Genomic DNA, 15,921 nt, shown 5'->3' with positions numbered 1-15,921 from the left:
ATATCTGTAATGAGGATAATAATACTTTATTTATAAACTTTTAAATTACTATACTTCACTTCGCCTAGAGCCTGTGCTCTGTAACAACAGAAGCCACCGTAATGAGAAGCCCGCGCACAGCAGTGAAGACCCAACATAGCCAAAATTAAAAATATAAATAAATAAATTTATAAAAATTTAAAAATAATAACTTTGGGAAAACAAAGTAATAATAGTTACTTTACAGGGGAAATATGTGTGTGCATATTAGGTACCTTGCCTGGAACACAGCAAGTGCTATGTAAACGGTAGCTATCAGTATTATAATCTTTTAGCTGGTCTTCCAAACTCCAGATTTGTTGACTATAATCCATCCTAAACACTATCTCATCAGATCTCTGTTCTAAAAGCTGAAACTTCTAAGCCTAAAATCAAGAGCCAGCACAACACAAACTAACAAAAATGGACAATAATGGACTATTATTGTCACAAAACAAGTACACTCTCTCAAATGCAGAGCAGCCCACTCCAGGGAGCAACACTCATCGCCACTTGTCAAAATCTCCCTCTCCATGCTTTGACATACTTCACTGAGCTGTACGCTTTTCATTTTTGTGTTGTGATATGCTTCAAGTTTTAAAGTATCTCCCATAGGCTGTACATATCAGTATGGAGATATTGGGATATTTTTCCAGGCTAAATAAACATACAATTTAAAAAAAAACAACCAAAAACAGTACCTTCCAAATACTGCAGTGTTTCATTTTACCTAAAAACATACCGAATAAAAACGTACATAAACACAACCCAAAAGTAACGTACAATCATCACCAAGAAAACCCCTACTACCCATCCTTAAGTGTCTCTTCAGCATGAGAAACAACCCTAAATTTAATGAATCAAAGAGCCTCAGACCTGTGAAAGCACAGAAATAGGCAATGGCTAGCCTGACTCTGGAGGAAAGGGGCATCCAAACTTATAAATAGGAAGAAAATAAAAGCTTAAAAACCAAAGAAACAGATTTAAAACAACAATAAAATATTTTCAGGTAACCCATACAAGTCGGGGAAAAAAAACTCTTAAGCGCAGTTGAGTGAGATCATATTCAAAATGTAAAAGTAAAATGTGGTTGAAATTTCCCCGGCTGTCCAGTGGTTAAGACTCTGCATTTCTACCTCAGGGGCGAGGGTTCGACCCCTGGTCAGGGAACTAAGATCCCACATGCCATGCAGTGCACCCAAAAACTTAAAAAAAAAAAATGTAAAATGTGAAAATGTGGTTAATAAATAGGTAACTGTAGGTATCTTCAGAACTTGAAGGTCAGCCTCCAAGATTAGATGAAGAAAAATGCAAGTTAATAAATTCATATGAATAAATCCAACCATCTTTAAAAGGAACCTACCCTCAGAAATGCTGTCAATAAATGTGTGAATGAGACAAGGAAATACCCAAATACAATGAGGGTGGATCAAGGAGTTAAGTTTCTGAAATGCATGATTGATGTAAAAAAGCAAGCTATAGTCAAATCAAATGTATTGAATGTAAAGAACCCTAATTAGAAAATATTCCAATCACAAAGGTATGTTTCATTTTGGGTACTGGTGGACTTTGTCAGCATGAATACATTACCCCTGAAGACCCAATCCCATGCTCACTAAATAACACTCTGATTACAGTTTGTTCTACGGAGGATTTGAGAGAGGAGTACTATGTCTCAAACAGATATAATCCCTACTGGAAATGCTAGTCTGGAAAAGAAACTTTTCTACCCTACAACCACCAGGTGAGTGCTGATTGCTCAACCACCACATCCCACTGATACAGCAAGACAGTCAACAACAAAACATTTAGTATGCACCTACTATGCTCTAGGTGCTAGGAATACACAGCTGAACAAAAGGTCAAAATCCAAACCCCTATGGAGTTACATTCTGATTTGGGGGGAGATAAGAATATTTTAGAAGTAGGAAATTATAGGGTATTTAGAAGGTGGTAAGTGCTGGGGACCATAAAACAGAGCAAAGGGGCCTGTCAATGACTGATTTGCAATGTTAAATAGGGTGGTTAGGATAAGCATCATTGAAAAGGTGAAATTTAAGCAAACACTTGAAAGAGACTGTTTCATAGGTTCTCCTAGGTAGGACTCACAGCTCTATTGCTTACTATAAAGGTGAATTGAGCAACTTATTTAAGTCTCTGTGCCTCAGTCCTCTTACCTGCAAAGCAAAGATAATCCATCGCACCTACATTATAAGGTTATGAGGATCAGGTTAATGTTTGTAAAATTCTTGGAACACATTAAGCACTATGAGCTCTGAGGGTTTTTAAAATTTTTTAATTTAAAAAATGTAAAAGGTAAAAAAATAGCTCATGCAGATATCCAGGGAAAGAGTATTCCCAACAGAAAGCAGAGCAACTGCAAAGGCCCTGGGATTCAAGGAGCAGCTAGGCCAGAGAGGGTAGAACAGACTGGGTTTCGCAAAAGGGAGAATGGAAGAGGATGTCATCATAAAGGGAAGGGGGCAAGGAGGTATAGGGCTGCTTCTCAACTTTAAACTTTTACTCTTATGTAGGGATTTTTGAGCAGGGGAGTGATCAACTGTCTTGACTTTTTACAAGATCACTCTGTAAGCTATACTGCGAACTGACTTTCAAGGGAGGAGGGCATTACATATAAAGGTGGCAAACAGGGAGGCTAGTCAAGAATCTATTTGAATAATCCATGGGAATTCCCTGGTGTTCCAGTGGTTAGGACTCGGAGCTTTCACTGTCAGGGCCTGGGTTCAATCCCTGGTCAGGGAACTAAGATCCCACAAGGCCACAGTGCTAGATCAAAACAAACAAACAAACAAAACCAAAACAAACCAAAACACACACAAAAAAACCAAAACACTATTTTAATAATCCAGGCAAAAGATGATGGCTTGAACCAGCATGGTAACAATGGAGCACCTGAGACGTGGTCGGGTCCTGAAAAAGTTCTGAAAGTAAAGCCAACAGAATCTGCTAATATGAACGGAGGGAAGAGTTAAGGATGATTCTAAGGCTTTTAGCCTGAGGCACTTAAAAGATGGAGTGGCCATTAAAATTGACTGTGGTCTCAACAGCTGACAATGACTGAGTCCTATCAGCCAAGTGTTCAGGTAATCTCCTTACATGCCTGATCACATTTAATTCTCACTACCCTTGTGGTGGGTATCACCCCCTTTTAAGTATAGAAACCTGCTGATATTGGTAAACTGATATTCATAACTAACAGTTGTTTTTCTAAATTAATTTTTTATTGAAGTATAGTTGATTTACAATGTTGTGTTAATTACTGCTGTACAGCAAAGTGACTCAGTTATACATATATATATATATATATATATATATATATATATATGCACATACACACACACACACACATTGTTTTTCATATTCTTTTCCATTATGGCTTATCACAGGAAGAACTAACAGCTGTTTTAAGCACTCTTAACCAGTATTCAATACATCATTACAGTCCCAGGAACTAGCTTTGTCCTGAAGATAATAAACACTCAAATATTTACTGAAATAATTAGCTGTTTCTGAACATAGGTTAATGAGTCCAGTGACTGAGTTCATTGAAGAAGTGTCCAGCCTCCCCAGATCTCTTAACAACTTCTGCCTGTGATTGAGAAACAGATCCTAAAAGTCAGGAACTTGTTTTTTCAATTCAGAATCACAATTTCAGAGACTGACTGGACCATTTCATTCCCCTCAGTAGAGGAACAACTCGTATAGGGCCTCTACAAAAGATACCACTAATTTCCCATCGGGATCTCTCTCTTACCTATGGTTTGTCCCTCTCTCCCACCACAGGTTACCTCCCCTTGGCCCCTCATTCTGACTTCCCGGTTCTAACCCTCTCTCTGGTCCTAGTTTTCCCACCCCCATGACTACCCTCCCTTCAACAGAACTAGACTACTTCCTGCTGCCTTAACTTTCTTAACGTCGCTTCCTCAATTTCTCTAACCCTTTGTTAGCGCTGTCTCCTCCACCTGTGTCGCTTTCAGCAGCTGGGGTGGGGAGGTGGAAGGAGAAGCACTTTTTTCAGGAAGACCTTAGTATACTGCTGCACCTCCTTGGAAACCTATAGACCTTGCTTATAACCGTAGCATGAAATAACAGAAAGGGAAAGGTGGTGGCGGCAGAGAATCCAAGTTCCAATTTTCGATCTACCACTTACTGGTTAGCTTCTTGAGTCTGTTTTTTCATCTGTAAGAGACATATCCTAACTACCCATTCTCATGGAGCTGTTATGAGGCTTAAGTGAAGAAGACGTACATGAAACGCTGCTCTGCATCTCTCTACATTATGCAACCTGGTATTATTCACTGCGTTATGGTTACCGAACCCCTCTGGATCGTAAACGAAGGTCAGGGAACCTGAGTTACAATCTTTCTACCCCCCGCGGCCCCTAAAACACTTGTTATGCATACAAGAAGCGCTCAGTAAATACTTGTGGCTCGCAATCGCTGCAAACCTAGGGCGGGAGCCCGGGCGACTGGACAGGGAGGTGTGTGAGGTCGGGGGCGGGGCAGCCCCAAACCGAGATTCGGCCTCCAGCTGCACTTCGGCTGCGGAGGGCTCCGGTTTCCTCTCGAGTAAAAGTGGGTGGTAACGCACCGCTCACCCTCCCGCAGTCAGTCCATCTCTCCACCCGACCCACACCCCTCCGGGGCTCGGATCTTGAGAAGCCTTCCATTTTACTTGTCTTCGACAATACTCCTCCCAACCTCCCTCCCTCTCCTTCCTCCACCCCCAGCCAACTGTCACCCGGACCGCCGGTCCACCCACCCCACCATCCTGGGCCCCAGCGGGCAAGAGGCCGCCGGCAGTCCCCCAGGCCCGGCCCGAGGGGCCCGCTCCAGGCCGGTACTCACGCCGGCGGCGGCCACGGTGACGGCGGACTGCTCAGCGGCGCCGGCCGAGCGGAGCCGCCTCCGGCCGATCTGCTTCAGGCTGAGGAACTCGCTGGACAGGTCCAGAGAGTCCGTGGCCGAGGCGGCGGGGTGGCTGTGCAGCTCTAGGCTGCTACGGAGGACCACCATCTTCTCTCCTTCTTCCCCTGAGCGTCCACGGCGTGGGACGCACCCGATGCCCGGCAACAGCCGCTAAGGCTCTTCCGCGCTCCGAATTCTGGCGCCACAAGCTCCGCGCCGACGGCCGCAGCGCGCGCGCTCGGAATCCCTCCGCCGCCTGTCCCTCCCACGCTGCCACCCTATCACGGCGGGCTCGAAACTTCCCTCCCATCTGTAGAGCGAAGGACTTTGGGCCAAACTTGAGGAGAATCCACACCGACAGTGTCGAGGACCCAAGCGGACAGTGACGTGAGAGCACTCTCTCCTTTTTCTTAGATAGTGCCGGCTCGCAGAGCTCGGCGGAGGGAGACGGCCGGTAGTGGAGCGCGGTCCCGTTTGGAATTTTGGCGCGTGGACGCCGTAGGGGGAAGGGAGGCTCCCGGCCGCTGTGATTGGCTGGCGGGGCCTGGAGGCTCCTCCCCGCCCCTCCCGACACCTGCCCTCGGCTTCCCGCCACGCGGGATTCAAATGCGAATTACAGAGTCCTTGACTGGAGGGGGAGAAAGCACTTGGGCTTTTGACAGGTTTTGACTTTGATTCTTAAGAATTTAACCCAAACAAGTTAAGCGAAAGAGAGGTAAAAGAGAGCGGGCAGAGTATTATAGTTAAAGCGCAGGTTCTGTACCCAGCGCCAGCAGATCCCGCGATCTTGAGCAAATGATTCACTTCGCCGGGTCTTAATTTCCTAATCTGTGTATTACCTCTAATTACAATACCTGAGGTTCTAAGATTTTATTATACCTTAGAACCGTGTCTGCACATAAATGTTTGCCAATATTACAGAATTACAGAAGATGGCTTCTCTAAAAAATTAAAACAGTTAACGTGACTACTTTGAAATAGATAGCAACATGCTGAATGATCAGAATGTGAGGGGAGCCCTAGTGAAACAAACAAAAGCTATTTATTGATTTGGATAACTACATTTCCTTAATTCGACATGTATTAAATATTGATTGAGCATCTGTTATGTGTCAGGCAGTATTCTAAGCACTGGGGATGCAGCTGTGAACAAAGAGAGCAAAAATGCCCTCATGGAACTTAAATTCTGGTAAAAGGAGAAAGACAACAAACTAAATGATCCGTTTGTTAAAAGGTAGTAAGTGTTAACAGAGAAATACAGAGTAGGGAAGGTGAAGGGAAGCGTGCAGTTTTAAATGGCGATTAGGGAAGGTCTCACGAAGTGTAAACAAAGACCTGAAGGAGGTTAGGTACATCTGGGAGAAGAGAGATGCAAGCAGGGGGAAGGAGAGGACAGTGGGCCGACGAGATCAAAGAGGAAAAAGCTGCTAGGAGCCGATCCTGCAAGGCCTCAGCTTTCAGGCTTTTGCTTTTTATTATGAGATGAAAAGACATCACAGGGTTTTGAACAGAGGAGTGACTTATTCTGACTTTTTGAAAGAATCCGTCTGGCTGCTGCATGGAAAATGTGATATTGGGGACAAACTTATGCTTAAAAAAAATTGTTGTTAATCTGAAATTCAACTTTAACTGGTTGTCCTGTATTTTTATTTGCTAAATCTGGCAACTCTAGTTAGGAGGCCACTACAATTATCCAGGCAAGCGATGACATGACACAGACCAGTATGAGAGCTGTGGAGGTAATGAGAAATGGTCAAATACTGGGTATTTTTGGAAGAAAGAGCACATAAATTTGCTAATTAATTGGATTTAGGCATGAGGGAAAGAGAAGAGTCAAAGACGACTCCAATAGTTGGTTGCTTGTTTGTTTGCTTGAGCTAATGGCAAGATGGAGCTGTACCTAACTTAGAGAAGCCTCTGGCTAAAGCAAGTTTGGAGGGAATATCAGGAATTCCTTTCCATGCACATTTAAGATACACAAGTTACTATATATTCAGCACTTAAAATTTGGCCTTTTAAGAGTTTGAAAAAATTATATTTACCTCAGCATTATTTATAATGTCAAAAAGCTGAAAACAACTTGAATGTCCCTCAGTGGGACCTTAAGAAGAATTGTTATTAAAAATTATGATGCAACTCTGTGTTAATTTAATTATATGGAAAGTTGTGCACAGTGCATTGTAACTTGTTAAGAATGTACAAAGAAATAGATACCATACAGTTACATCTTCGTTTAAAAAAATGTATATGTGTATACTTGCATTGGAAAAACCCCCAAAGAAACTACAACAAAATGTTAATGTTTAATTTCTGGATGGTAATAGTATGGTTGTTGTGTAGTTTCTCTGTACTTTTCTCAATTTTTCGGTTTTTTTTTTTTTGCACTAAATATGTATTACATTTACAATAGGGAAAAAAAGCTTTAAGGTGATTGTTTAGGGGGATGGTGGTGGTGGGATGAATTGAGAGATTGGGACTGACATATATGCACCAATATGTATAAGATTGATAACTAATAAGAACCTGCTGTTTAAAAAAATAAATAAAATAAAATTCAAAAATTAAAAAGTATATGTGTATACTTGCATTGGAAAAACCCCCAAAGAAACTACAACAAAATGTTAATGTTTAATTTCTGGATGGTAATAGTATGGTTGTTGTGTAGTTTCTCTGTACTTTTCTCAGTTTTTCTGATTTTTTTTTGCATTAAATATGTATTACTTTTACAATAGGGAAAAGAAAGCTTTAAGATGATTGTTTAGGGGGATCGTGGTGGTGGGATGAATTGAGAGATTGGGACTGACATATATACACCAATATGTATAAAATTGATAACTCATAAGAACCTGCTGTATAAAAAAATAAAATAAAATTCAAATATATATATATAAAGATTGTTTACCCAATATAAATGAAAGCAGAAAGAACAATATTTAAAGTAGCATAGTCTACCATTATGGTATGTCCACTTTTCTTTAAGCATATTATACATCAATAAACATTTATGGAAAGAACTTCCACCCAAAAGGCATATACATTTGTGATTTTGTTATATATTACCAAATTGACCTCCACAGAAGTTATAGCTGTCATTTTGGTTTTTAGTTTAGTTGTTTTTTTTTTAGGATGTTAGAAATATTTTATAATATCTTTTTTTTAACATCTTTATTGGAGTATAATTGCCTTACAATGGTGTGTTAGTTTCTGCTTTATAACAAAGTGAATCAGTTATACATATACATGTGTTCCCATATAGTTTTTTTAAATAAGCAAAGAAATAGAAATTTCAGAACACCAAGAGATGGAGCCAGCCAAATGGTTTTCTTTGCTCCTTTACTCTCTCCAACAACATTAAGAATTACCATACTTGCTTCAGCCTTTAGTTGTTATAGTGGGTTGATCTGTGTACCTCAACAGGATACATCCAAGTCCTAAACTCTGGCGTCTGTAAACATGACCTAATTTGAAATAGGGCCTTTGCAGATGTAATTAGGATCTTGAAATGAGATCATCCTGGATATACGGTGGACCCTAAATCCAAGTCTGGTGTCATAAGAGAAAGGAGAGGAAGATCTGACACACAGACTCACAGAGAAGGTCATGTGAAGATGGAGGCAGATATTGGAGTGATGCATCTGTAAGCCAAGGACCACCAAGGATTGCCAGCAACCACCAGAAGCTTGGAGAGAAGTATGGAACATTCTCCCTCAGAACCTCCAGAAGGAACCAGCCCTGCTGACACCTTGATTTCAGGCTTCTGGCCTCCTGAACTGTGAGAGGATAAATTTCTGAGTGTGTGTGTGGCAGGGGGGAGGTTTAAGCCACCCAATTTGTGGTAATTTGTTACAGCAGCCTTAGGAACTTATAGAATTGGTCTGGAATTGGTCTTGGGCAGGTCATTTCTTTCTTTTGCTGAAGTCTTAGCTATTGTCGACAGGAATGTCTTGATGGAGGAAAAGAGGGGCAGTAGACACTGAAGTTCTTTCCCATACTCGCTGCCTTCCTAAAGAGGGTCAAGTGTTCTTACCTCACACGTGACAGAAAAGAGGCCTGAAGTAAGAGCTAATCATAATTCATTACCTCATTTGAGATGAGGTCATAGGTGGGTCCCTTTCTGTTTAGTAACGAAAATAGAAAGTAAACATCAGTTTGAACAGGATTTCTTTCAAAAATGTGGTATATCTGACCTTACTTAAATTTGATAGCTAATCTCATTGATTTCACATGAAAGAGGAGAAAATCATTAATCCCATGGAGGTGGGGGTCATAGTTGACATTTTCCATTTTTTAGCTACTCTGAATTTAAACAGACACCTCTCCTACCTGAGAGATTTTCTCTTTGAGTGGGTTTGGGTTAGGCAGGGCCCACCTCCTTCAGTGGAAATCCTACAGGGACGGATACTTCATTTCTCTGTTAATCTGGCAACTAGGGCTCAGGCATGTTACCTCATCTCAATCAGTAGGTTGCTCCCACCTGGGACATGCATTACGTCTTGAAGAAGTGACCTAAAGATGCAGGGGCAGAGATTATTCTTGGTAGCAGCAGCAGAGGGTACAGAGGCGGGAGCATTTAATGGTGGCATTCTCACCAGCTGATTTTTGGATTGTTGGAGCATTTTATCAGTGTGACCTGGCTGTGCTTCCTCCCCTCCAAGTCCTACCAGACTCCCTCCTCCCCATTCTTCTAGTAAATTTGACTTCCTGTTTCAGTTAGCCAGAGATGGTTTCTGTTGTTTACAGTCAAGAACTCTATCTAGTATAGAGGCTTCAGGTCAGAAAAGGGAGTTGTACCAGTGGTTTCCTTTTCTGTTTGTTTTGTTTTGGTGGCGTGCGGGATCTTAGTTCCCTGATGAGGGATCAAACATGTGCCCCTGGCAATTGAGGTGTGGAATCTTAACCACTGGACCACAGGTCCCTTACCAGTGGTTTCCTATAATGGACACTGCCATGTCAGACAGATACCCCTATCAGATCTGGAGGATGGAGGACCAGAAGAGGCGGTATGTTGGCACAGGAAGTGAGCCAGGAAGACACATCACAATTTTATGATGTGGTTTTCAGACTTTCCCTCTTTATCAGCCTCCCCTGAATATACTTCTGTTTCTCAATTTTCCCAGGTAAGGTGTGGTACACAGCCCTCAGTCTAATACCACAGGCATGGGTCCTGGGGCTATTGCCTCCCTCCCACTGCATTCTAAGTAAGATTAGTAATCATAGTATTGCATTCCAACCCAGCCCAACTCCCCACCCTCAGTGATGAGGTGCTTCCTCCCGCCGCCCCAGAGCTCACATAGCACATTGCTGCCTTAGCATTTACTGCTTTATGTTGAAGTTATCCCTTTAACACGGGAAAGTAGTAATCAGATAAATGCAAAATAAAATAACAATGGGAATGCCAGGTTTTTTGCCTATATTTTTGTTTTTTAATAACAATGGGATATTGAGGTATACGCTTGTTTCTTAAAAGCAGTATAGCAACATGTATCAAGAGACCCGGAAAATATTTAAAACCTTTGGCCCAGGAATTCCACTTCTAGGACTCCCTCCAAACATAAATAATTAGAGGCATGGACCAAGATTTATGTACAAAGATGTTGACTGCAGCTTTATTTATAATAGTAGGATCTGAAAACAAATTAAATGTACAACCGTAGGGGAAAAGTTGAGTGAGCAATAGTCTGTCCATGTAGCTTTTTATACTGATGTTGATAAACTTGATTTTTTAGAAGTGTTTTATTAAAAAATTTGTTATTAGAAAGTAACCCATGTGAAAAATTCAAGCAGTACAGAAATGTAAAAAATAAAGGTACAAGTCACTCTGTGTGATTGCCATGAGGAAAAAGAAGTTTTCTCTTTCCACTAGGGTTGTCAAGCCTGGAAAGTACAAAATGGGGCTGCCAGCAGCCATCCTCCCACAGCAAGAAGGGAAGTGACCTCAGAATGAAGCCAAGCACTGAGAAGCAGACAGAGAGTGGGGAGCAAGAAGGCCTGGGGAAGTGAGTTCTGCTTCTGGTCCCTTGAGACCCTGGTTTCCGCAGCTCATCCTTTTACTGTGAGGGCCACTTCAGTGTCCTTCCCGTTCAATGGGCTAGTAAACAGCCTCTCTTCCCTTGACTTTTAACTGATTGAGTCATGACTAGTATAACTGGGACAGCTGCTTTGTGGGAATCAAGTTATACTCTGTGCTATAATCCTATTCTAACGATCAAATAATTCTTCCAACAACATGAAATGAGGTCCATTTGGCATGAAGTGGGCTTGGCAAACCAGTAGAGGCCTCTAAATAATCACCTTTTTTTCATGGTCACAAATCATCCTGGGACTAGACATCAAGTTCATCAGGGTATACTGTCTGGAATATATGTATTTTTCCTTTTATGAAACTGAAGACAGCAACTATTCATATTTAGTCTTATGTTCTCTCTTCCAACGTATTTTCTCAAAGATCCTTAAGAAAGGCTTTGGGGTCATAATCTAAAGCACTATCAGTATGCTGGAATGTAACTCATTTGAGTCTAAAGATTTTTAACCCATTTAAGGCAACTTGGTGATTTCTACCACCGCACCTATCTTGGCTTTTAATTTCTTCTTACTGCTCTTTTCTTTGTTCTTTACAGCTAGAGGATCATTTTCTTTGATAGAAAATGCAAGCAAAATAGACAGACATTGGGTATTTCTGTGTTCTTTCAGTTACCTGATCATTATCGTATCATGTGGTCTCAAGCAGTGGGATTCTTTCTTTTTTTTTTTTTTTTTTTTTCTTTTTGCGGTATGCGGGCCTCTCACTGCTGTGGCCTCTCCCGCTGCGGAGCACAGGCTCCGGACGCGCAGGCCCAGCGGCCATGGCTCACGGGCCCAGCCGCTCCGCGGCATATGGGATCCTCCCAGACCGGGGCACGAACCCGTATCCCCTGCATCGGCAGGCGGACTCTCAACCACTGCGCCACCAGGGAGGCCCTGGGATTCTTTCTTTTTCTTCTAGCTCTTAATATTGAGCATAAAATACCCCCTCCCCCAATAAAAAACAAAAGCCCTTTTTGCTATTAAACCTGACTGTATTGTGTGCTATAGACTTCCTGAATCTCCCCTTTCACATCCATGGTCCTTTTTAATATTTTCCTTTGTTATGTGTTCCTCCTCCAAACCCCTGCCCTTTAACATCCTGATTTCACTGGATATTGGCTTGTGTGAGTGCATCTCTTATTTCTTCCATATCCAGATCACTGGGATTTGTAGGTCAGAATCTGGGTCTATGCACCTCCTACTCTTCTGAAACCATAGCCTTTTTTATAGTCTTTACCATGAAATTGTATGTATTTTAAAAATATGATCTATTTTTTTCCAATTTAAAGAGTAATTCCTGCTTATGAGACAAAGTTTAGAAGCATAAAGAAAGCACATGAGGGCAGAGACTGCTGGCTCTCTCAATATTCATTCCCTCCTTCTGCTTGACATACTCAGATGTTAGCTGGGCTGCCCAAAATAAACCCTACATTTCCTAATCTCCCTTGCACCTGGGTGTGACCTTGTGGTTATCTTTTAGGCAGTGGAATATGAGCAGAAGTGATGCGTACAACTTGTGGGTTTTGTTCTTAAACCTTCCGCTCCTGCTTTTTCCTGATTTTGCTGGCCAGCATGCAATTATAGTACCTATGGTGGTGAGCATTCTTGAAATATGTGGACCAGGGCCACACTCTAGATACGGCTTTCCATCCAAATGTCAGGAGCCTGGGCAACAGACACTGTGGAGACACCGCATCAGCTCTGGAATGCAAATGTTCAGGGCGTTATACGAGAAATGCATTTGTATCTCATTTAAACCACTACCTTTTTGAGTTTCTTTGTGACAGTAACCTCACTTGTATCCTAATAAAACAAAGTCATTAATTCAACCAGGATTTATCCCAGGCACAGTGCTTATACTCTGTTCACAGAGAAATATAATAATCATCATAACTGCAAAACTCTGTAGTTGTTTGCTACATAGGGTACTTCTGTTGTGCCAGGCACTACGCTTTTTGCACAGATTAGTTTATTTAATGCTTGCTACAGCATCATTAGGTAGACACTCGACTTTTATTATTCTCATTTTACAAAGAAACTGACAAACAGAAAGGTTGGTGACTTGTCCAAGGTCATACAGGATAGTAAGTAGCTGAGAAAGGATTTGAGCTAGAGACTCTGGAGCTATTATTTTGTCTCACCTCTCAAGACAAGACCGTGTCATGGAACTGCTCATGGCAGAGGTAGAGTCAGGTTGAGTTACTTAAGATGATAATAGTATTGAAGACATATGACTAAAAAGTCATGACAAAACAGGAAAAAAAAAGCTGTGCAAAAATGGAAGGCAGCAATGAACTTTCCCTGGGAAAAGCTGCAAGTAAGGAAAGCGAAAGAGCACACATTAGATAGAAGATATGTATACCTTTTGCAAAGTTTTAGTGTCTGAGGAGTAGTAAGACACTCATTGACAGGAGTATACGGTGTATTGGAGATAATGGAGTGAAATTGTACCACAAATTGTAGTTGCTAACATTTTTTTTAATTAAAAATATTATTTATTTGACTGTGCCGGGTCTTAGTTACAGCAGGTGGGCTCCTTAGTTGTGGCATGAGAACTCTTAGTTGCAGCATGCATGTGGGATCTAGTTCCCTGACCCGGGATCAAACCCGGGCCCCCTGCATCGGGAACGCAGAGTCTTAACCACTGTGCCACCAAGGAAGTCCCAGCTAACATTTATTATGATGTGTCAGCACATATTCTAACTGCTTTATATATATAGTCAACCCTCATAACAACCCTATGAGGTAGGTGTTATTATCATTAACTTCATTTTAGATGAAGAAATTGAGGCATAGAGAGGTGAGGTAACTTTGCCCAAGGTCACACAAATAGTAAGTAGTAGAACCTACCTAGTTTGGCTTCAAAGTCCTGCAGTAGTCTGGGTCCAATAAGAAGAAACCACATGGTAGGTTAAACAAGGGAATTTGAAGGTCAAGAATTAATTATGATAAAAGTGAACTGTAAGATAAAAGGAAACTATATGGTAACTAGGGCTGAGGGAGAGTATGCAAGGACAAATTTGAGAGGGGTCTGGATCTCGTTGGGTTGGCTACCAGACAGCAGAGAAGTTTGCTGGTTTAGCCAGGCTGCAGGCAGTCTGGAGTTGCTAGGCAAATGGCAGAGAAGCGGGTGGAGGCGAGCAATCACCAACCGGCCCTGTGGGGAGCCATAGGAATCTGGGTGCCAGCAAGGACAGAAGGCCTTCAAGAGGCCTGGGGGGGAATACTTGGGGGGGGGGCGCGGAAGGACTGCTCCGTGTGTGACCCTGCCCCCCCAAAAGTCTTGCTGAAGGACAATGGGCAGGTGGTTGCCTGCAGTCCTCGCGGGGCTCTGGTTTCTGTGTCAAGAGGGCTGCATACAGGTTATTGCCAGGCTGAAGCTGCAAGGTCGCTGAAGGACCGAGTTTGGGCCTGTGGCTGGAGCAGACCCTACTGGATGTTTTCATGATCACACTCCTAACTCTGGTCCGGTCTCTCCTAACCACACTCCTAACTCTGGTCAGGTCCCAGAAACTGCAGGAAGCTTCTTCCTCCAGCGAACTTAACTGAGAAGGCTTAACATCGTGCTCGCTTTAAAGAAGAAATGCTTAAAGGAATTCCGTTTTTTATCACAGAGCCTATGTTGAAGTATGTATTTGGACCTGAGAGGCAATACACTGATAACTGACACAATGACTTATGTTCAAAGTCTTTAGGACTTTTGGGCTTTACAATTCATGAGGCTGGGAGAATCTAAAAACCAATAAAATAAACTAACAATTTAGTTTTTATAATGGGAACTACCCTGATCAGCTATATATGTCACTTGCAAATTTAAACATTCAGAAGGATATAAGTCTAAAGTGAAAGTCCTCCATGCCACTCATTAATCAGAGATAAATTTTTTTTTTAAGTTTTTTCTTTTTGGCTGGGTTGGGTCTTCATCGCAGCACACGGGTTTTCTCTAGTTGTGGTGCGCGGGCTTCTCATTGCAGTGGCTTCTCTTGCTGCAAAGTGCAGCATTTAGGCGCGCTCGTGGGCTCTAGAGCGCAGGCTCAGCAATTGTGGCGCACGCAGCGATAAACACTTGCAACAATCTGCTGTCTTTCCTTCCAGACTGCCAGCAAATAAACAAATATATGATTAACACAAAAAGGATATCATGAGGACCCTCTCAAAACTGTTCTATGTTAAAAAAAACAACATACCTTTCTGAGCCAATATATTTGGAATTAACCCCCCCCATCATCCTCTCCGCTTCCCCCCCCCCCCCACCAAACTCAAACTAAACCTTTGTTTTTCACACAGAGGTCCTGTTATTTCACTTGCACACGTGGAGTCTTCCGAGTCTCATCTGCCACAGCCGGCAACAGGTTACAGGGTCTCGGACTCCTCGGAGACTCATGAAGCACCGTTTACCAACTCCAAGCCCTCCCCTGACTCGTGTCTCAAGCGGCCAGCCGGTGACCCCCTTTTCCCCCACGCTGACTGCAACCCAGCTGTTCCCCAAACCTCCAGCAAGCCTGGCGCCGCAGCCGCTCTAGGACCACGTGCCGCCCCGCCCCGCCCCTGGCCCCACCCAACTGGCGGGGCTTCGCCCACCAGGAACCATGCAGTCCCCCTCGCCCTGGGCTCCGCCCACTGTGAACCCACGCCGCTCACCCAACCCCGTATCCGCCTACGCCACCCTGGCTCCACCCTCACGGTACCCCCACTGCGCGCCTCGAGTTCCGCCCACCTCGTCCCAAGCTTCGCACGCCGGGACTTTTCGTCGCTCGCCCCGCCCAGGCTCCGCCCAACAGGACGTGCCCCATCAACCCAGGGCAGCTCGCATCCGCCCACTGACCACGCCCCCCACCCCCGCCCCGGCTCCACCCTTCCGGAATCTGCAACGCGCGTCTCAAACTCCTTGCGCGGGGATCCTACGCTTCCG

General features: G+C 43.1%; 1 protein-coding gene across 1 annotated transcript in view; it reads right to left on the bottom strand.

Moving 5' to 3' along the window:
• The window catches only part of ATAD2 (ATPase family AAA domain containing 2), a 67,363-nt gene extending 62,162 nt beyond the window's left edge, over positions 1–5,201 (bottom strand). The window contains exon 1 of the mRNA XM_082601583.1: positions 4,887–5,201. Within this exon, the coding sequence (XP_082457709.1) occupies positions 4,887–5,054 (168 nt within the window). The 5' untranslated portion in view covers positions 5,055–5,201. The remainder of the gene's footprint in view (positions 1–4,886) is intronic.
• Positions 5,202–15,921: the final 10,720 nt, after the last annotated feature.

This window comes from Mesoplodon mirus (assembly GCF_964341445.2).
Source record: "Mesoplodon mirus genome assembly, chromosome: 16".
NCBI classification, from domain to species: Eukaryota; Metazoa; Chordata; class Mammalia; order Artiodactyla; family Ziphiidae; genus Mesoplodon; species Mesoplodon mirus.
The sequence above is the reverse complement of the archived record's forward strand: the minus strand, read 5'-3'. Positions and strand labels throughout refer to the sequence as shown.